The sequence below is a fragment of the Topomyia yanbarensis genome, chromosome 3 (genome assembly GCF_030247195.1).
Source record: "Topomyia yanbarensis strain Yona2022 chromosome 3, ASM3024719v1, whole genome shotgun sequence".
Taxonomy (NCBI): domain Eukaryota; kingdom Metazoa; phylum Arthropoda; class Insecta; order Diptera; family Culicidae; genus Topomyia; species Topomyia yanbarensis.
In genome coordinates, this window is record NC_080672.1 from 334,686,713 (window position 1) to 334,708,881 (window position 22,169).

The window sequence follows — 22,169 nt, forward strand, 5'->3', positions numbered from 1 at the left end:
GCGAGCTTGTGGTTCATCCTTCGCCGCCACACACCGTTCTCCTGCACACCGCCGAAGATCGTCCTTAGCACCCGTCGTTCGAAAACTCCTAGCACTTGCAGGTCCTCCTCGAGCATGGTCCAAGTCCCGTAGTGCCCGTAGAGAACCACCGGTCTTATAAGCGTTTTGTACATGGTGCATTTGGTGTGGAGGTGAATCTTTCTTGACCGCAGTTTCTTCTGGAGCCCATAGTAGGTCCGACTTCCACTGATGATGCATCTTCAGATTTCGTTATTGTCAGCTGTTAATAAGGATCCTAGGTAGACAAAATCCTCCACTACCTCGAAGGTATCCCCGTCAATCGTAACGCTGTTTCATAGCCGGATCCTGTTGTTTCCGGTTCTACCTACCAACATATACTTTGTTTTGGGCGCATTTACCACCCAGTCCGACCTTCGATGCTTCGCGTTTCAGGCGGGTCTGCACTGTTCCAAATGTTCGGGCGATAATGTCATCCGCGAAACATACAAATTGGCCGGATTTCGTGAAGATTGTGCTCCGGCTCGTCGCATCACACCTTCCAGAGCGATGTTGAATAGTAGACACGAGAGTCCATCACCTTGTCTCAATCCCCGTCGAGATTCGGAAGGACTGGAAAGTTCACCTGAAATCCTACGCTGTTTTGTCCACCGTCCATCGTTGCTTTGATCAGTCGAGTCAGCTTCCCGGGAAAGCTTTTTTCGTCCATGATTTTCCAAAGCTCTACGCGGTCGATATCGCCGTATGCCGCCTTGAAGTCGATGAACAGGTCATGCGTTGGGACCTGGTATTCACGGCATTTCTGGTGGATTTGCCGTACGGTGAAGATCTGGTCCGTTGTCGACCGGCCATCGATGAAGCCGGCTTGATAATTTCCCACGAACTCATTTACTTTAGGTGATAGACGACGGAAGATGATCTGGGATAGCACTTTGTAGGCGTCATTCAAAATGGTGATCGCTCGGATGTTCTCACACTCCTAATGGTCGCCTTTCTTGTAAATGGAGCAGATCACCTCTTATTTCCACTCCTCCGGTAGCTGGTCGGTTTCACAGATCCTGACTTCTAACCGGTGCAGACAAGTGGCCAACTTTTCCGGGCCCAACTTGACGAGTTCTGCTGCGATACCATCTTTGCCAGCTGCTTTGTTGTTCTTAAGCTGTTGGATGGAATCCTTAACTTCCCTCAACGTGGGAGTTGGTTCATTCCCGTCCTCAACTGCACTAACGTAGTCAAATCCTTCGTAGCATTGGTCATCTGTATCTACATTCTCCTCGCCGTTCAGGTGGTCGTCGAAGTGCTGCTTCCACCTTTCGATCACCTTACTGTTGTCCGTCAGCAGGCTCCGGTCCTTATCCCTACATATTTCGGCTTGCGGCACGAAGCTTTTGCGGGATGCGTTGAGCTTCTGATAGAACTTCCGTGTATCTTGAGAACGGTACAGCAGTTCCATTTCCTCGCACTCCGCTTCTTCCAGGCGGCATTTTTTCTCTCGGAAGAGGCGTGTCTGCTGCCTCCGCTTCTGTTTGCATCGTTCCACATTCTGTCGGGTTCCATGCTGCAGCATTCTTCTCCTCCAAAACCGCTCTGCACTCCTCGTCGGTCCAATCGCTCCGTCGTCTCCGTTCCTCGTACCCGATAATGTCCGCAGCTACGTTGTTGATGGCTGCTTTCACTGTTCTCCAGCAGTCCTCTAGAAGGGCCCCGTCGAGCTCTCCCTCGTCCGGCAACGCTGCCTCGAGGTGATGTGCGTATGCAGTGGCGACATCTGGTTGCTTCAGTCGCTCCAGATCGTACCGAGGCGGCCGTCGGTACCGTACATGATAGTTTTGGGCGCAATTCAACCATCACCAGGTAGTGGTCAGAGTCGATGTTAGCGCCACGATAGGTCTTGAAAGTCGATAATGTCGGAGAAGTGCCGTCCATCGATCAGGACGTGGTCGATTTGCGATTCCGTCTGTAGCGGTGATCTCCAGGTGTAACGATAAGGGAGGCTGTGCTGGAAGAAGGTGCTACGAATGGCCATGTTCTTGGAGGCGGCGAAATCAATGAGTCGAAGACCGCTCTCATTCGTCAGCTGGTGAGCGCTGAACTTTCCAATCGTCGGTCTGAATTCCTCCTCCTGGCGGTTAAGTCCCCAATGATGATCTTGACGTCGTGGCTTGGGCAGCGGTCGTATTCTCGTTCGAGCTGCGCGTAGAAACCGTCTTTGTCATCATCGGTGCTTCCGGAGTGAAGGCTGTGCACGTTTATTATGCTGATGTTGAAGAAACGGCTCTTGATCCTCAACCTGCACATTATTTCGTCGATCGGTCACCGACCGATCACGCGCCTTTGCATATCGCATATCACAATAAAAGCTGTCCCTAGCTCATGTGTGTTGCCGCAGCTCTGGTAGATGGTATGATTACCTCTAAACGCTCGCACTACGGATCCTGTCCAACACACCTCCTGCAGCGCTACGATTCCGAACCCGCGGTCCTTGAGAACATCGGCGAGTATGCGGGGCTCCCGATGGAGTTGAGAGATCTGCAGTCCAAACGTTCCGAGCTTCCAATCGCTAGTCCCTTTTCGTCGCAGTGGTGTCATAATCTCCCGGAAGATATGAGATACGACGCACAATCGGTTACGGATCATGTGTCGCAGAGAGCATCCTGGACACTGTGATACAGTCACACATTCGGATAATGTAGTGCAACTCTTGTAGGCCATGTTGCACCAGATTTTATGCAAAATTATTTATAGAAAAATCAACATTTAACATATTTTTCAACAAGACAGATAATCTCATGTGAAATTTGAATAGGATCGAGCCTTAATGATACTACATAAATTATATTAAGTTTTTTTACGATCACATATACATTATAATCAAAAGAATTATATTTATTAGTGTAATCCTACGTCAACAATTCGTAAAACCCTATAGAGATGTACCTTGTAGTTTTTCACAACCAAATTAATTTGTTGGTAGTCACAGATTATAAATTGAAAATGTTAAGAAGGATCTCTAATGCCAGAATAAGTAAATATTCTTACATACTCATTCAAAAATTTCAAACTAATCTCGTATTTGTCTCGGAATGTTGTACCGTTGAAAGACATATTCCACTCAATTTCGAAAATAGCTTGATAGCAGCAATGTTGCTATCAATGTTGTGCTTCTTTTGCATTTAAAACAAATTGTTAATGATGAATTTTATGTTATCAACTTGGTGATACATAGCACATACATGAGTGTTACTTTTAGCACCGATTAGAATTCTTGGCGTGCCAATTCCTAGAAAATGACAACAAAACAAAAAAAATAAAATACTTTCATTCAAAAGTACCATCATATTCCACACAATAAACAATTACGTTGCATCCACCAGCCCATCCTCGGCTTGGTAATGACACACAGCGCCGCCTTCTGTAGCAAAGAAGCAGACTATAACGAATGAGGCTATCTTTCTGTGTCGATTAGTCCAGAACGGAATTATGGCTGAGAAATCAAAATCAGAATACAGGTCGAATAATAAACGAGTAGGCAGCACATAAAGCGCAAAATAACATAACCCTATACCCCGGCTAGCGTCGTATGTAGGACTTGGAAAACAACAAGAGAAAAACGGTTCGTTTTTTGTCTCTATACTGGCTGGCAGTTTTATTTGCAACGATTAATAACACCGTGCTGCAATTTGGAATGGTGTAATCGAGCGATATGAAAGTAAATGAACTTGTAAACAATACAGGGAAGACCCGTTTTATCTGCCCATTAGTGTATTTTAGGGTGATGCAATCGGGGTACATTTTTCTTTCTTTTCAATAAACTGAGACTGTTAAAATACTAGACTAGGTATCTAGATATAGCCATACAACTCTTTTTAATTATTTAGTACACAGAATTGGAGTTGGTTCATCTGCTAGAACGCATCGAACGGATTTCATGTGAGGCTGACAAAATCGGCTCAAAAAACTGAAAAAAAATCGCCAGTAGAAAAAATCGAGGGCAGACAGAATCGGGGGCTGATAAAACCGGGTCTTCACTGTCGTACTTACGAATCAACAATAATATTTTTACACATGTGATTTACAGTTAGTGTTCAATCTAATTTTATTACTGAATTGAAATACTCTAAAATGTATGAATCTGTTGTCAGTGCTTTTTGAAAAAGAAATTGTGACAAAATTAAGCTAATTAAAATCATAACCTAGTCATAATAATTTTTAAAATATGTGGAAAATTACTTGATAGACTTTACAGCACACATAAAATCATTAAAATGCATTAAATCGTTTCACACTCATTCCTTCATCGCCCCCATAATTGCAGATCAGTGTAGTAATTAAGCACAACAAGAAGTCAAATGGGAACCTCTTGTGGCACAATTAGCCTTCGACATACGGCATACGAGGTGTTCATGGCTGTGACGGAGAATCTAACCCAGAGACCCGTTTGAGTGGCACGCCTCGGGTTACATACGGTAGATCCGTATTCACTTCGGTATCAATCGACGACGACGACGATGACGATGACAACAGCAACGAAGACAAGACAATGGACGCTATTCTAATCGGTTGTCTAGAACGGTTTGTCAATGTATGCCAACATTCCGAGAAATTGATGAGGCGTACCTATCTGATTCGATGGCTCTTGTAAGCGGGTAGTGCTGGTTGCTTTCCTTTACGTAACTTCGTTGAACAGTAATTGCGATTATAATTACAATTTACGTGATGGGATAAAGTTATTTTTATAAAATAAGTATAGCATAATGCTATACATATATTTCCGGAAGGTATTTACATCCGTTTACATATTTTACTTTTAATATTTACACTGTCAAATGTCACGTATACCAAGTATGGTGTCCTGGTACGAATTGCTAAAGTTTTAATAACAGTTTACCTCGCATCACGGCAGCAGCGGGTTAAATTTTTCTGCCACGAAGTAGTCGTAATCTTGCTTCGAGGTCGATTCGTCCGGAAAGGTGTTAATTATGGAAGCAATAAAAACCAGCCGCAATCGAGAGTTCTTCTCTACCGGGCCCGAGTAGTTGCAATTAGCAATGAGATGTCATGGAGATTCGCGGAGTCCACGGACCCCGCGGTGTCGGTTCGAGTAGCTTGATTTGCTTTCGGTTGGCATTTTTTTCCAGTTCGAATCGAAACAGTAAGATGCGACCGTGAAAGGCAACGTATAGCTGCGCGGAGCTCTGTCGACCTTTTGGCAAAAAAAAAGTTGCTGGCCAGGGCAGTTAACTGTCTACATATCAACTGAACGGACCACTTTTCGAATCTTAAATGGTGTACGTCCATTAAATTAGAGGTTGGAAGCATTTCGACCAAATTTGAATTTAGCAAAACAAAATTGTAACACATAATAAGTAGCTCTGAGAGAGCAGCTGAAACTGATAACCTTTCAGAAACGTGTAGAACAATTACCCTGACTGTTTGAGATTGGCAACGTTTGATGAAGCGGAAAAAATAAGTTTAACGTCTAAAAATAGCATTTGAATAAAGGCACAAATTATACCGAATATTTTTATCGTATACTCCCAATTAACAAACGTCGAAGTCTCCCTTCCGACCAGCAGGCATGGATTCTTGTTAGGGTTCGTCGCGGTGCGGATGTGGGCGGTAAATGGATTGTCCGCACCGCAACCGCAAAAAAATATCGAAACCGCACCGCTTACCGCAACCGCACTTTATTTACCGCACGCGCGGTAATGCGGTAAATGCGGTAAATTTTTTATATTTTTAAAAATTGTGTTGAAAAATTGTTGATTTGTATAACCATATATAATGAAATGTTATTCTTATTTACACGAAATTTAACTTTAAGAGACTCCTCAGAATGTAATGTTTAAGAAAAAATCAACTTTTGCATTTTCTATTAATAAAACTCCGTATATTTAAAATGCAAGCATTATACATTCAAAAACGTTGTACTGCAGTAAAAGGAAAACTTTTATTTTAGCAACCCTTCAGTTAATTGATAAAATGTAATAAAAATGTAATAAGAATTGAAGTATTTTTTCTATAAATTGTCATATTTTCAATATGTTTGACATATGAACATGAAATGGATAATTTTCGCATTTACGTAGTAAAAACCACCTTTCATTCTTAAAGGAATTTCACCAAAACAAAATTTAAAGTCGAAATGCCAGTACTTCTATATAGTAGCGCATATATTCCAATACAGTGAAATAAAAACATTGTATTTCATCAATAAGAACGACGCCATATTTGGCGAAAAAAAATTGCTCTATACATTACATCTAATCAGGAGTCCGGTCTCAACCGGTAGAGAATTATTGAACATTAGAAAAACTGCTAAAAATGTATGATTTGTAACATACAGCAGAAATGTTATTAAAAATAGGGGATTTTATGGACAAAATATCCCAAAACTCTAACTTCCGCATTTTTCAAGAAACATATGTATTCTCATTCAGAAACTAAGATTTCTCCCTTTAAAAATATATGTAAGTGTAATTTTATAAAGGCTAGTTCTAGAAAGTTCTAGCATTAATTGATTTTCCCAAAGAGCCAATGGCAAAAAATTCAATTAAAGTGGACGGGAGTCAAACGATGTGGTATTTGGCAAAAATGGTTTTTTGCCAAAATGGTTTCAAAAAATCTACAAAATAGTCTTAACCCTTTAGCACACGCGCAGTTGTATTTTGAGAAACACCTTCCGAAACTCTAGCGAAATCTTCTTTAAGCAACAGCGGCTGCTCATTCGGGAAGCCATTCGTGCGAGTGCTGGAGGGTTAACTGAAAAATATTAGGACTTAATTTGGTAGAAAACTATCGTAAATTTGAATGGAAGTACGCGAAAAAAAGTTATGTAGCATACTTTTTGAGAAAGAGTCCAATAAAATTGACTGCATTGACTCACATTGAATTTACACAGCAATCAAAGAAGATTGAAATACGATGTTGATGAACGAATGATAGAATAATCATTCTAATTTGGACCTCTCCTTATTTTGAACGATTTCGTACATTTGTATCCTTTACTGCCAATTATTCCAAATTCGTTTGGTTTGATGAAGATAATTATATTCTTTGGGTTGTGTTTAAGTCCCAGCATAATTAGTTTATCTCTAACTTCTTTAAATTAATCAAAATTCACAGTTGAAAAATTGATATCGGCAACGTTTTCATTTCATAATTCATAATTCAACGATTTTCAACAAATGATGAACTTTTAAATTGGATTTAAGAGTAAAAATTTATTGTTTTTAAATGATCTAATAATTTTGTCTCTATTTGGATCTTGCATTTTATGTAGGGTAAGGTGGGGCAAATCAGACCGTTGGGTAAACCCGACCCCCCTCTGTTACCGAAAATCAGAAGCACTACGCGAACTAATATCAAAGTTGTCGTGTAGAGCATCGAAAATAATCATAATGGTGATATGACAGCATTTTATTAGTCTACATTGAGATGCTCATACGACAAAAAAATTGTTTTTACAACTTTTGATTTGACTTTTGTGCATCATTGACTACAGGATATTTCTGATTGTTAAAGTGATTGCATACAAAATGTAAGTGGATTTAAATTCTTTGTTTTAAGTCCTACAAAGTGCATAGATGAATTTGGTTCAACTTTTTTCAATTTTTTTTTAATTGCATCGTATTGAAAAATGACGCGGTGGGGCAAATCCGACCTCTAAATATTGTGGTAAATCCGACCGCTTTTTTGCTAAGAAAAATTTTATTTATCAAATCGAAATATATTTTTATTGTTATTATTTATTATTTTTATGCAAAATGGTTCATAATTACAAACGAAAGACACAAAAATGTGATGATTACAGTATTCGTCGAGCAATTGCTCTGATGCAAATGGAAATATCATTACGTGCTACTGCTCGTGATTTTAGCATTCCAAGATTGACATTGAACTCCATTTTCTTCATGTTACAATTCAATAACACAACATTAATTGATTTATCATTGGAAAACCATAAAATTTGAGTAATATCTGCACTAAATCAACGAACAATATAGGGGGTCGGGTTTACCCCACCATTTTTGAAAACAGTAAAAATGAACATTTTTGTAAAACGCTTGTATCTCAAGATGTTCCCAAGATATAAATAAAATGCTATATACAGAAAGTTTCCCAGGAGTCTAGCCTTTAATTTGGTATATAAAACGACTTGATCCGTTGTAAAATGAGCATTTTACAGCCAAAACCACTACTAGGCCGGACTTGCCCCACCTTACCCTATTTGAAATGGTTAGTTTGTGAAGTCTTACTTAGAAGTATAAAATCACTAGTGTCCAAAATATGTCGTAAAAAAATATCGTCAAAATATTTCGGACACAGCTAGATTTTCTTTCGTAATAACAGTCTGTTTATCAATTTAGAATAACCAAAATTATCACTTTATCAATTTTTTTTTGCGGTGCGGTTGCGGTAAAACCGCGCGGTAAAAGCTCTTTCCCGCACCGCATCTGCGGGAAAAAGTGTCTTACCGCACCGCAGATTTTGCGGTGCGGGTGCGGTAAATACCGCGCGGTTGCGGTAATTACCGCAACCGCGACGAACCCTAATTCTTGTCGTCCGGAAGCAGCTCTTGTTTTAATTTACACGACAAAAGATGAAAAATGATCAAATTGTAACCAAAAGTAAAACAAGCCACAATCATCTCATATTTTCTTAATAATCTCAGCACGATCTTCGAGAGGCACAAATCAACAACTTTAGCCTGAAGTCGGCGCTGGATCAAGACAGCAGCGTTTGCCGTGCTGCTGCTGCTGCGCACGAGGATTATGCAAATCAGCTTCTCCGTTCGTAACAAATAAATCGTCCAATAGCGCGAATTCGAATGCGCTCTTGTTGAGCCAATGCATATCATCACGAGACAAATAAATTGCACCGTCAATGACACTGTCAGATTCATTCTGTTGTTTCAGCCACGTCCTATTGAGTTCGACTTTCTAGACATTCGCAAACAGACTAACGAGTGACCTTACGCCCCCATCGATGGTTTACTTTTGTCTTTATGTGACACATGTGCATATTTTTTGAAATGCATGTTTTAAAATCAGCACCTACACTACATCTATTCCAAATGCAAAACGGTTGTCCTTTCCACCTTGCTTTGAACTTGTAAGTAACATTGCAACGTAAATATTTACTGCCGCCTAAATGTAATTTGTATGTTCATCTGAAATTTATTCAATTTTGAATATGAGGGGATATTTTTAGCTAGGGTCAACAGAGAAAGAATTATCAGTAGTTCCTAGTAATGTAATCCTACAAGATAAGCACTGACAAAAAAATCATGAATAGAAAAAAAATTCTATACAATGCATGAATTCTTTCTTCATTTTTCGCAATGAAAATTTTTCGAGCATTGTAAATAGTAAGTTTCGTTCATTTTACGAACTAAAGACTTAGGCAACGAAGTACTGAAGATCATCGAATCCCACGGAGCCATCCTACTAAACGACGGCAGTCCAACCTTTACGAGGGGCACCACATCATCCCCAATCGATTTGACTATATGTTCCAACACACTGGCCCCAGACTGCTTCTGGTCAGTTCTACCAGACGTCTGCAGCAGTGATCACCACCCTATACTAGTCACCCACAGGGCAGGCCCGCCCACCACCACCCGCAGACGGGGATTTACAAAGAAGCTGATTGGGCACAGTTTGAGGAACTCATCACAGACCATATAAACCCTCAAACATCCTAAACCCCCCAGCGAGCTCACCGATATCATCAACGCTGCAGCCGAATCCAGCATCCCGAGAACCAGCGGGTCCCCACCGGGCAGAGCTGTCCACTGGTGGTGTACCGATGTCGCCGCAGCCATAACAGAGCGAAGAAAGGCCCTCCGCTCTCTTCAAAAAACCACACCTCACGACCCAAGTAGAGAAGCCAAAGCCAATCTGTTCCGGCAAAAAAGAAATGCCGCTGGAATCGCCATCATCGAAGCAAAAACCACCAGCTGGCAAAAATTCCTGGATGAGATATCCCCGGACAGCAGCACCACCGAACTGTGGAGAAAGGTGAACGCCTTAAATGGCAAGAGGCGGCAGCGCGGCCTCACACTCGAAGTTGACGGAGCACCAACATCTGACCCCCGAGCAATAGCTGATAATCTTGGTCAATATGCTTCATCTTTATCAGCCGACTCCGCCCTCCCGCCCACCTTCCTCAGCAAAAGGACAAAGCTCCAAACCCCGCCGGTCCAATTTCCCACCGAAGACAACGAAGCTTACAACCGCCCTTTCACCGGACAGAAACTCTCCCCTGCCATTGCCGCTGGCAAAGGTAAATCCACCGGACCCGACGGCATTAGCTATACGCTCCTGCCGCACCTCCCGCCTATCGGCAAGAGATGCCTCCTCAACATTTTCAACCGCCTGTGTAACAACGGCACCTTGCCACAGGAGTGGAAGGAGGCCCTGATAGTACCCATCCCGAAGAAAAGCACCGGCCATCGAGCAGCCAACGACTTCCGGCTAATCAGCATCCTATCCTGCATCGGAAAAACGTTCGAACGACTCGATAACCATAGATTGACTACCTTCCTAGAGGAAAATAGCCTATTAGATCAACGACAATTCGCCTTTAGACAGGGTACAGGCACTGGATCCCACCTGACGGCGCTCACAGAAACCATCCATCGAGCGGTTGAAGACGGACTGCACGTCAACATACTCACCATTGACATCGCCAAGGCAACACCGTCTGGAGGGGCGGCGTTCTGAGGCAACTGGCCGACTGGGTGATCACCGGAAATATGGGGGCATTTCTACAAAATTACCTGCAGGACCGGACTGTCCGTGTCTGCATCGGTGGCACAACATCAAACATCTTCACAGAAGCCAACAGGGTCTCCCAGGGCTCTGTCCTTGCAGTGACGCTTTTCCTCATAAGCATGAACTCAGTCTTCCAAAAACTTCCCAAAAACATCTACATCTACGTGTTCGCAGATGACATAATCATCGTCGTCGCCGGCAGGAGTATCAAACTTACTCGACGAAAAGCACAAGCAGTGGCCATCGCCATCGAAAAATGGGCTACCTCCGTTCGATTCACTCTCTCACCCACCAAATGCTCTATTACGCACTGCTGCAATGGCTCCCACCGACCGACCGGGACATCCGTCTTTCTTTCCGGCACCAACATACCCTACGCGAAGGAACCCAGGATCCTTGACGTCACGTTCGACAACAAACTAACGTTCCTCCCCCACTTTCGCAATGTAAAAAGTGACTACGAAAGTCGGTTAAAACTGATGCGAACGATCAGCAACGGCCACCCCAAGTGGAATAGATCTTCAGCGATTAACGTCAGTAAAGCACTAATACGGAGCAGAATATATTACGGTATCGAAGCCACCGGACTCCGCCGTAACAACCTCATCACCACCCTGGCCCCAACATATAACCGCTACATAAGGATAGCATCCAACCACCTGCCCAGCACCCCTGCCAACGCGGCATGTGTGGAAGCCGGTCAGCTCCCCTTCCGCTGGCAAACCGCCATTGTCATCTTTCGTCGAGCCCTTGGCTACCTAGAGAAAACATCCGGGCAAGACTGCATGCTTCTTGACCTAGCTAAACAACTCCACCAACTCTACACCGGCAAAGAACTGCCCCAGCTGGCCCGGTTCCACTCTGCGAGAAATAAGCCGTGGTATAACACCAACATACCAGCAATTGATACCAGCCTTCACCTGGCAGACCTCCCACCCGTCGCTGCCAGAGCCAGGTTCCACGATAACACCAACAGCAAGTACAAAAACCACTACCATCTCTACACCGACGGCTCCAAGACAGCCACTGGAGTTGGCATCGGTATATCAGGCCCAGAACCAGCAACAAATACATCGCTACAGTTACCAACCACCTGCTCCATTTTCTCTACCGAAGCAGCAACGATCGCGTGGAGCCTTATCACTAAACCGTCCAACCAACCAACGGTGGTTTTCTCAGACTCACTTTCAGTCATCACCGCCCTCCAATCCGGCAACTGCCGCCACCCTTTCATCCAGGCAATAGAAAACCACAGCGACGCGGGAGTCACCATCTGCTGGGTACCCGCCCACTGTGGCATCCAAGGAAACAAAACAGTAGACCGTCTGGCAGCACTGGGACGATCCAGCGCGCTAATACAACACCCAGAAACACCAGCTGCTGACATAACAAAGTCTTTCACCAACCAAGTAGCCACCCGCTTCACCAGGCACTGGGGATCATCTTGGGGTCACACCCAAAAAATCAAGGGCGACACCACCAAGTGGACCGACCGGAGCTCCAGAGCTGAACAAAGAATACTATCACGCCTAAGAGTCGGTCACACCAAAACAACCCACACGCACACCATCTCCAGAGCAGACTCACCAACATGCGAGACATGCTACACCAGAAAGACAGTGGAACATCAACTGGTAAACTGCCTCGAGCTTGCTGATCTCCGGAGACAGCACGACCTTCCACCATCCCTGAGGGACATTCTCTGCAACGACCCAGTAAGGGAGGAGGTCCTACTGCCCTTCCTAAAGGATGCCGACTTGTTCCAGAAAGTATAATAAGAAGACAGCGGGCCCCTCGCCACACTCGGACTGGGTGATGGGAGGGTTCCCCGCGCCCCCCCCACGCAAAAGCCATCAACCACCGACAACACCTTCAACAGCGGAATACAACCAACAGACTACCCATCCACAACCGCGGGCCCCTCGCCACATCTGGACAGGATGCCGGGAGGGCTCACCGCGGCTCATCCAACATCACACCAGCAACTGCGGGCCCCTTGCCACCCGGAATGGGTGATGGAAGGGTACTCCGCCGCCCCCACGACAACAGCATCCAGCCCCAAACCTATCTACCGCTCACAACCGCGGGCCCCTCGCCACTTCCGGACCGGGTGATGGGAGAGACTACCGCGGCTCATCCAGATCAGCTGACTCCCGCCACTAAGAAGAGTCATGCCAAATATAAATCCAACCCAAATTCCAGTAACTTGAAATGAAATGTAATTATTTTTTTTACCTGGCGAATGACCCAAAAAGGTTAAAGCCACAAATAAACAAAAAAAAACTTATTGACTTGATGAACGAAATTTTTCACAATTGTAAATATTCAGTGTAAGTACATTGCACGAAATCCATCGTAGAAGACGAAACTATTTGTCGTGACGAAATATTTCGTTAGTTTTCTAAATGTTTGAATATAGCACAAATAATTCGTTAGTCTCACGATTTCAACAATAGCGGCAGGAGCAACAGCAGCAGAAACAACAGCAGCTGCCAAAACAGAGCGGAGTGAGCAATACCCCACAGAAGCCAAAAGTAGAGCCAGCGAAGTGCTTTCTGGAGGAATTTCACAAGTTTGGGGACACGAGAAACAATGCCCATAAGTACATTAGGAAGATATTCTTGTTGCAGTTGAAAATCGAAATAGTGAACTTGCGCCTTTCGGTTTTTCTCTTATTTTCAGCTTGTGCAACTAAAGCGCAACTGGTGTAGATGATGCGCAAGTTAATTCTCTAACATGTACACAAGATGCGCATTGGTTGCCCACTCTGCAAATAGGGAAAAAGCGAAAGGCGCAAGTTCAATATTTCGATTTTCAACTGCAACCAGAATAGTTCTCAAAATCCAAAAGGCGTTAATGTCTGCCGTGAAGGAGTATAACACGGCAACGTTGAGGGCTGATGTTGCTGGGCGAGCGTTGGCGGCGGCTAAGCCTAGCCCCCCCCCCCAAAGCAGGGGAACGAGAAGTTGGTTGGAGTGGAGAACACGCCAGTTTCCGTGACTCCAAAGAGGGCAAGAACCTCCCAAGACGCCGGAAGACCAAGCGGTCCAAGAAGGTGCGAGAGGAAGCTCTTACTGCCAAAGGGAAAGAAGCCACAGGAGCTGGAGTACCGTTGTAGGTCAGAAGGAGAAACACGGGAAACAGCGAAAGCGGGAGTAAGAGAGAAAAGCGGAGCAAAGAAGGAAAAGAAAACCTCCTTCCTGTCAGAAAGTGCCAAAGGGAGAAGCCGTTCTCTTCAAAGCCAATGACGCGATGACGTATGCAGTGCTCCGCAAGAAGGTCAGAAAGGATCCGGAACTGAGGTGCAAACGTGGCAAGAACAAGGCGTACCGACAAAGATGAGATGCTCTTCGAATTGAAGAAGGATCCCGCGATTAACAGCTGGACTATGCAGGAGATTCTTACCAAATCACTGGGCAAAGAGGCAGAAGTTAAAGCCATAAGTCCGGGGACAATGATTATGTCCAAGGGCCTGGATAAGATCACAAGCAAAGGCGAGCTGAGACGGGCACTGACGCAGCAGTGGGCCGAGGTAAATCCTTTGCACTCCAGCAACTGTTGTGGCAAATCCTGTTAAAGAAGCGGTATGGAGGAAGTCAGACAGTGATGATTCGTCTACCGGTAAACGCTGCTGACAAGGCGCCGGAGGTAGGCAAACTTACGGTCGTATGGTCGAGATGTCCATTGAGAGTCACCCCAAGAGTGAATAAACTTGCAAAGGACCGGATAGGTCCAGGATGTGCTGGAAATGTTGCACTCCAACAAATGTTGTGGCTGTCTACGACAGAGACAATGTGTGATGTCGCTTTGATGGCAGATCCGTCTCAAGCCCCCCTTGATAACGGTAACTGGGTGGCGGATAGATCGGGAACGACTGCGATACAAGTTATGGGCAGATTCCCCATTCGAGAAATGATAGAACGCTTATACGAAGGCTTCGTGATCGCCAAAATCAACGGCGTCTTCGTGTGCAGCTGTTACGCTTCTCCAAAGTTGACATTGAGGCTGTTCAGTCTTATGCTGGACCAGTTAACCGAGCAGTTGATCGGCCAAAAGCCAGTAGTCATTGGTGGTGACTTCAACGCTTGGGCTGGGGTGTCGGACAGTAGAGTAACCAACACAAGCTGCTATATCTTGCAGGAAGGTGCAGCGAAGTTGGATGTACGATAGGGCAATGAAGGTTCCGTTAGCACATTTCGGAGACGCAGGAGGGAGTCTATTATCGACGTTTCATTCTGTAGCCCTTCACTAACGGCGAACATGGGTTGGAGCGTATACGAGGAGTATACGCATAGTGACAACCAGGTGATTCGCTACCATATCAGCTAATGGAATCCTGCGCAAGAAGGATGACCGGCAAGCGAAAGCCTTCAATAAGGATCTCGGGATCGAGAATGTGGATGCGGCTGATCTAACAAGAAGGATTGTGATGGCTTGTGACGCCATAATGCCGCGAAAACTGGAGCCACGTAATAGGTGGCGTCCAGCCAACTGGTGGAATGAGTCGTCCAGTACGCTACGCGCTACTTGTCCCAGAGCCAGAATGCGGACTCCGAGAGCAATATCGGAGCCAGATAGAGAGGAGCGCTAGGCAGCCGTTTGGGAAGCTAGGGCCGCTTTAAAACGGCGGATCAAACTTAATAAGTCAGATTGCCACAAGGAGCTGTGCCGAGTAGTAGACGCCAATCCCTGGGGTGACGCGTACAGAGTCGTTATGACGAAAATAAAGGGCCTGTCAATACCAGCCGAAATGTGTCCGGGAACGTTGAAGATAATCGTTGAGGGTCTCTTTCCGAAGCACGATCCAACTGTCTGGCCACCGACACCGTACGGCGAAGAAGAAGGGCAACCACGGACGATCAGCAAGTGACTAACGATGAGCTCGAATAAGCATCGAAGTGACTGAAATCAAAGGAAGCCCCCGGTTCGGATGGAATTCCAGAAATGGTGCTGAAAACTGCGATCATGGCATACCTGGACATGTTCAGAATGGTGCTGCAGAAGTATCTAAATGAAGGCAACTTCCCAATAATTTGGGAGGTACTGAAGCTAATGTTGCTGCCAAAGCCAAGGAAGCCACCAGGCGAACCGGTCTCGTATAGGCCTTTATGTTTGCTGGATACACTCGGTAAACTCCTAAAAAGAATCTTCCTTGACAGACTGACAAAGTACACGGAAGGTGAGCGTGGACTGTCCAAGATGCAGTTCCACAAAATAGCGTCGACAGTTGAGGAAATTCAGACAGTGTACGAAAAGGAAATCGATGCTGCACTGTGGTTACCATAGATGTGATGAATGCATTTACCAGCGCCGGCTGGGGAGCCATCGCCGCAGCGCTGCACGGAATGAGGGTTCCCGACTATCTATGCCAGATCCTGAAGAGCTACTTCTAGCGCAGAGTGCTGCTGTATGGGACGAACAAAGGGCAGAAGTCAACGCGACTGATAGCGGGTGTTCCTTAAGGCTCCTTTCTAGGTGCAATTTTTTGAAACGGGATATACGACGTGATTTAGACACTGCGGCTGACTAGGAAACTGAAAATAGTGGGTTTCGCGGATGATGTGTCACGGTGATGAGTGAGACACTTTAAGGAGTGGAGGTGTCAGTGAAGTAGACAATAGACACGTTCGAGAACTGGATGAACAGGGTTAAGCTGCAGATAGTTCACCACAAGACGGAGGTGTTGTTGGTCAGCAACTGCAAAACCGTTCAGCGGATGTATATTAGGGTGTCCCAAAATGGCATCATGTTAAAAAAGTCATCGGGCTCACTTCTTAAATGAAAGGTTAGGGTATCAGGACCACTTTCTTCTTCGGAGTGAATTTGTTAAAACGCTCCCTACTACTGGCGAATTTTGATTTTTTGTAAAATGGGCCGATTTTAGGTAAAATTTCAATTTCATGCTTGTTGAAGTGCTCCTGAACTGTCTTAGATTTTTTTCAGCATTTTTTTTATTTTTCTGGAGATCCAAATGGAGAAGTTTGACTAGTTAGTTTGTACAAATTGTGGATTATAAGAGCAGTAGAGCCTTTAAAACTTGGTAAAAAGTTTAATTTTTGGTGTTTTTCATTAGTTTTTCTTCAAAACTGGGTATCTACAGAATTTTAAAAGTATAGGAAACACTTCAAATAGTTGAGCCAAATATAGGGGCGTAGTTTTGCTGAAGTGTATAGCTACGGCTAATGGGGTATGAGTTATTTAAGTTTTTGCTAGATAACCTTTTGATATTTTCAGCTATTCATAAATAATAACATTGTTCTACAAAATAAAACAATCTCAGTGTGCTTAGTCCGCATTTTGTTTTTCGCAAAATAGGAGGAAAATGATGAATAATGGCGTTTTCTGCTTGTCTCTACTACATCAGCATCGGTTTTTATGAGGATTTGACGATTTTTTTTAAATTATTTAGTATATTAATAACCACCTAGTGGGGTTGAAAATCATGAAAATTAGACAAATATGTCGAGTGAGTGGCAAGTTATGGCGTATATTTGTATGCCGAATTGATTAACGTATTCAGATTTTGTATATAAAGTCTCATTTCCATGTTAGGTACCTTAGAGTGAAAAAAATGCAGCAGGGTGGGGTGAATGTTAAAAAACTGATCTTTACGTTTTAGATCACGCAATTCTGAAATAGTCAATTTTGAAGGATTTGTATTTTCGAAAAAGTTTTACAACAGAATACAGCGCATCTTCTCGTACAATAATTTTGGTGAATAAGCCTCCAAGAAGTAATTGTGGAGAATTAACTTTTCAGAAAATATTTAAAGACTTGGCACCATTAGTAAAGATATCATTATTTTTATAATTGATGGTAAAACAATTCATCAAATTCTCATTAAACCCGATCCTGACGCACTAAAGACAAATAGAAAACGCCGTTTTAAATCATTTTCCTTCTATTTTCCAAAAAACAATATGTGGTCTAAGCATATTTGAATTATTTTATTTTTTGGAACATTATTATTTTTGATGAATTGGTAAAAATGTCGAAGGTTATATAACAAAAACTTATATAACTCATATCCCATTAGCCGTAGCTATACACTTTCTTCAGCAAAACTACGCCCCTAAATTTGGCTCAACTATTTGAAGTGTTTCCTATACTTTTAAAATTTTGTAGATACCCAGTTTTGAAGAAAAACTAATGAAAAACACCAAAAATTAATTTACCAAGTTTTAAAGGTTCTGCCGCTCCTATAATCCACAATTTATGCAAACTAACTAACCAAACTTCTCCATTTGGATCTCCAGAAAAATAAAAAATACTGAAAAAATCTAAGACAGTTCAGGAGCACTTCAACAAGCATGAATTTAAAATTTTACCCAAAATCGGCCCATTTCACAAAAAATCAAAATTCGCCAGTAGTAGGGAGCGTTTTAACAAATCACTCCGAAAAAGAAAGTGGTTCTGATACCCTAACCTTTCATCTGAGAAGTGAGCCCGATGACTTTTTTAACATCATATCATTTTGGGACACCCTAATGTATATCTACGTCGCGGGGCACGTGATCGCATCGAAGCATGCACTAAAGCAATTGAGAGTGATAATCGACCACCGGTTGAGCTTCAATAACCACGTCGACTACGCTTGCGAAAAGTCAGCGAAGGTAACGAACGCAATAGCGAGAACCAGGCCGAGACATCTACTGTTTAGTGTTTCGTCATCAATACGGCGATGTGGGGTTCCTCCCTGGGGTGCGGTGCTGAAAACCAAGCGGAACCGAGCAAAACTGAACTGGACGTTCCGGCTGATGGCCGCATAAGTCGGCCGGAGGAACACCACAAACGTGAGGAACATGGTGTGAATCGATGGCGAGGTAGCAGCATGAATGCGTCAATACAAAGAAGGAAAGGTGGAACTACAAGCTCATCCCAAATCTGTCGACGTGGGTTAATAGAAAGACGGAGAGGTGAACTTCCACCTGACGCAGCTCCTGCGGTCTTCGAATGTCCAAGGTTCGAAGCGACGCGCAGGAAAATGCTCGAAATGGGAAGACCTGTCATCAATCCGGATAATATCGTTTACAGAATGACAAGCGACGTAAACACATGAACCGCGGTCGACAGAGTGGTGCCGCAGATCATGACCGACTTACAGCAAAAATGGCATGATGAACAGCGAGCAACGGTTTCGGGAGAACAATTGCCGTCAAATTAGGTTAGATGCAATAGCGGGATTAGTCGAATAGACTGCGACAGACCACCGGGAATAAGTCGACGGGGCGCCAGCGAACTGGACGCTACGCTCCATCCGGAATTGCCGAACTGACCTCGGCACCTGGTTGGTTGGCTTGGAACTTCTCTCACCTGGAAATTCTCCGACAGAGCAGGCTAGATCCATCGTCGGAACTAGCCCGAGTAGTTCGCGAACAAGTCGGAAGTTCAACGAGGAAGTACTGCTAAATCGCACAAGGGAGCCGATGGGCTCAGTAAATTAGACAATCTGAAGTTTGCCGCTCAGATTGTCCTCGTAGGGGAAGAGCACTAATTATCGACCCATAGCTAGCTTTCCTACTGCCATACGGAAGTTGCCACGGAGGGGTAGTATAGCCTCAACAACTAACTGCTAAGTAGTTGGAATGAAGTCACCTCACCGAAGCAATACCGGAAGCTAGTGCCTCGGAGTAATCAGGTTCCGTTCAGCAGTAGTTGTTTTAGTGGATCGGTTGGCAGCCCAAACCCTGCTCAGGGTGTTTTTTCTGCTCTCTAAAAAACGACATAAACATATACAGTGAAGACCCGATTTTATCAGAACCCGATTTTATCGGCCCCCGATTTTATTAGCTTTTTAACCCGATTTTATCAGCTTTATATGAAAATTGATAGTTGGTGGTTTGATCTGCTCTAGCAGTCGAACCAAGTTAAATTCGAGTAAATCCTTTCTTGAGCATATTTTTCTTATCTTAGAGATCCCAAATATGTAAAAACAAATTTATTTTTTTTATTTTCCGCTGTCATAGCCCCTTAAGGGAAATTTAAGATAAATAATCAGGAATGGTTATGAGGCTATGTCTAGGGACAAACGAAGAATATTTTAGGAGCTTCGGTTTCTTAAAAGGAAAGAAAAATATATGACCCGATTTTGTCTATATCCCCGTTTTATCAGCCTAAAATTCACCAAGGGGTTGATAAAAACGGGTCTTCACTGTACGGACATTTTCCGATCTCGACGAACCGAGTCGAATGGAATACGCCCTCTTGGCCTCGGTTAGAACGTTGAAATTCGGAGTGATTGCGTAACGTTTCTATAAGAGAAAACCAAAAGGTTTCAGCGAATATCATGTGTAACCGCACTCCTAAACTCATAACTCCGGAATCAGAACTCCGATTCGTATATAATTCGACAGCAGTCAATAAGCTTCTATTTGGGATAAAATTTGTGGACATCGAGTCAGTTGTCCCGGAGAAAGAGATAGGGGACGGTGGGGAGTTGTGAGAATAGTTTTGTTAGCGGGGCATAACTACCATAAACATTGATCGATTTTCAATAAGTCAACTGTTATTTGAAAAGGACACCTTAATACATCCACAGACTAAAGCAATTTACAATAATCGTTATCTTGTTTGAGATATGTCAGATTGCGTACAAAGCGTGGAATCGGCATTTTTCAGTTGGGTGGGCAGTTGTGAGCCATTGCAAAAATAGGAGAAATGGAATATTTTTGAGGTTTATTTTTATTAGGGCTATAGAAGATAAATTTTTAGATATTTCTAAACTAATAGTGAGATGGAAAATTGATCTGATTCGCAATGAATAGGGAACAGATTCGCGACAAGCCACCTGAATTCGCAGTTGTGGTATGGGGCGATTAAGAACATAAGTTAATGCAAAATTTTCCAATGCGAAAGTGACGTCATGACAGCAGAAACATTTAACAGTAATTACCACATGTTTATAATACATAACCTAGCGGCTATTGACGTTGTTCACAACTCCCCATGCTTCACAACTTCCCACTGTCCCCTATGTATTTATTTCAGGGACTTTCTCATTTCCTTGAAGCTTCCAGTTCCATCGTAGGTAACCAAAGTTTCCAAAAAGTGACCCAAAATCAAAAATCCTAGCAATTTAGAAAATATTTTATTGATTTTTGTGTTACTTACATAGTAAGGTGATTTCGGTTTATATGAGAATTTGTTGTGTTACTGCTTTCTTCAATCCATAAAACCTGAACCCGAATTTTGATCCAAATAAAATTCCATAACAGCCTATAGCGATGTTACACCTTTCATTTGAATAAAATATTGTTGAAATCGGTTCAGACATGCAGTACTATTTTATTGCTGTAGCCTGAGTAAGAAAAAGGTCGTATTCACATCTGAAACCAGGGTGACTTCTACCTTGTAGGGTCAAAAACAAACAGTTTTAGAAAATTAGAAGATCGTAGGATGCGGCTGACTTCTGCCCTCTATGTTGACATTTTTACCAACACGAGATTAATGCATGTTCCTGCAAGTGTGGTAGATTGTGCAGGATCTGCTGTGAAGCTACCTTCTTGGATTAGCTCTCTAGCGGCAATCTTCCGCTCGATGTCCCTTTATCTCTAATTCTGTCTAATCTTGCGTCTCATTACCACCTCATTTAAAATACTGAAACATGAAAGAAATTCCCAAATCAACTCATTAGCATTCGCTGACGATAGCACGACGACGAAAAAAAACACTAGCAGCCGGAACTAGGCGTATGAAAGGGCGAGTAGATAGATGCTATAAAAATTCCATGAAACCGTCATACATTTCAGACATGACAAGTAGAACCACTTTTTACTCCTTCCAAGAAATAAATCGTCTGATAGTGCATTCCAAGCAGAACATAGAAAATCAGAAAGAATAAAAACAAAGAAATTGTATGAAGATATCCGCAGTGATTATTATTTATGCACTTTATGACCCTTTCCACACATGTGTGTAGTGTGTATGCACCGTCATTGACACGATAAATGTGATGTTGTTGACTGAAACTCTTCGGTTTTGCCACCACACGGATGCAAAGAACTTATGGGGTAGAAAACCATCGAAGAGAAAAAAAACTCTTCGCCTTCAACTATCTGCTGCAAGCCGAATCCGGACACGAATGACACATGTTGCACACATAGTTACTCGTGCTGCATGGCACAGGGGAAACGTACCAGTAGGTGGATATGTACGAGGAAGCATAAAATTATTTATCAACGCATTTCTATCACATGTGTTTCCCGCTTCGACCATATCGTCAGGCAGTGCAAAGTGTGGGGTAGCATCGGCTGGCGTATGTGTTTTTTAGTGCATGCCCAACTATGCTTTAGTCGAGTCTTCCGCGCAACAAAGAACAAGAATGCATTTCTTGCTTTGGCTTCTTCTGCCTGCGGCTAGCTGTGTGATGGCTGT

The 22,169-nt window shown here is 43.4% G+C and overlaps 3 protein-coding genes across 5 annotated transcripts in view; 2 read left to right on the plus strand and 1 right to left on the minus strand.

Moving 5' to 3' along the window:
• The window catches only part of LOC131692571 (protein windpipe), a 189,967-nt gene that overhangs the window by 102,335 nt on the left and 65,463 nt on the right, over nucleotides 1-22,169 (minus strand). The gene's annotated exons all lie outside the window — the stretch shown is intronic.
• On the plus strand, nucleotides 10,778-12,571 carry LOC131688120 (uncharacterized). The gene has a single exon (XM_058972271.1). It carries the CDS (start codon nucleotides 10,778-10,780, stop codon nucleotides 12,569-12,571), a length of 1,794 nt encoding a protein of 597 aa, XP_058828254.1.
• LOC131688121 (uncharacterized) overlaps nucleotides 18,478-22,169 on the plus strand; it is a 97,275-nt gene continuing 93,583 nt past the window's right edge. Inside the window, exon 1 of the mRNA XM_058972272.1 lies at nucleotides 18,478-18,688. Coding sequence (XP_058828255.1) covers nucleotides 18,478-18,688 — 211 coding nt within the window. The remainder of the gene's footprint in view (nucleotides 18,689-22,169) is intronic.

Coding starts and splice junctions, on each gene's coding strand:
- LOC131688120 (XM_058972271.1), top strand. CDS start 10,778: ATGGGGGCATTTCTACAAAATTACCTGCAGGACCGGACTGTCCGTGTC.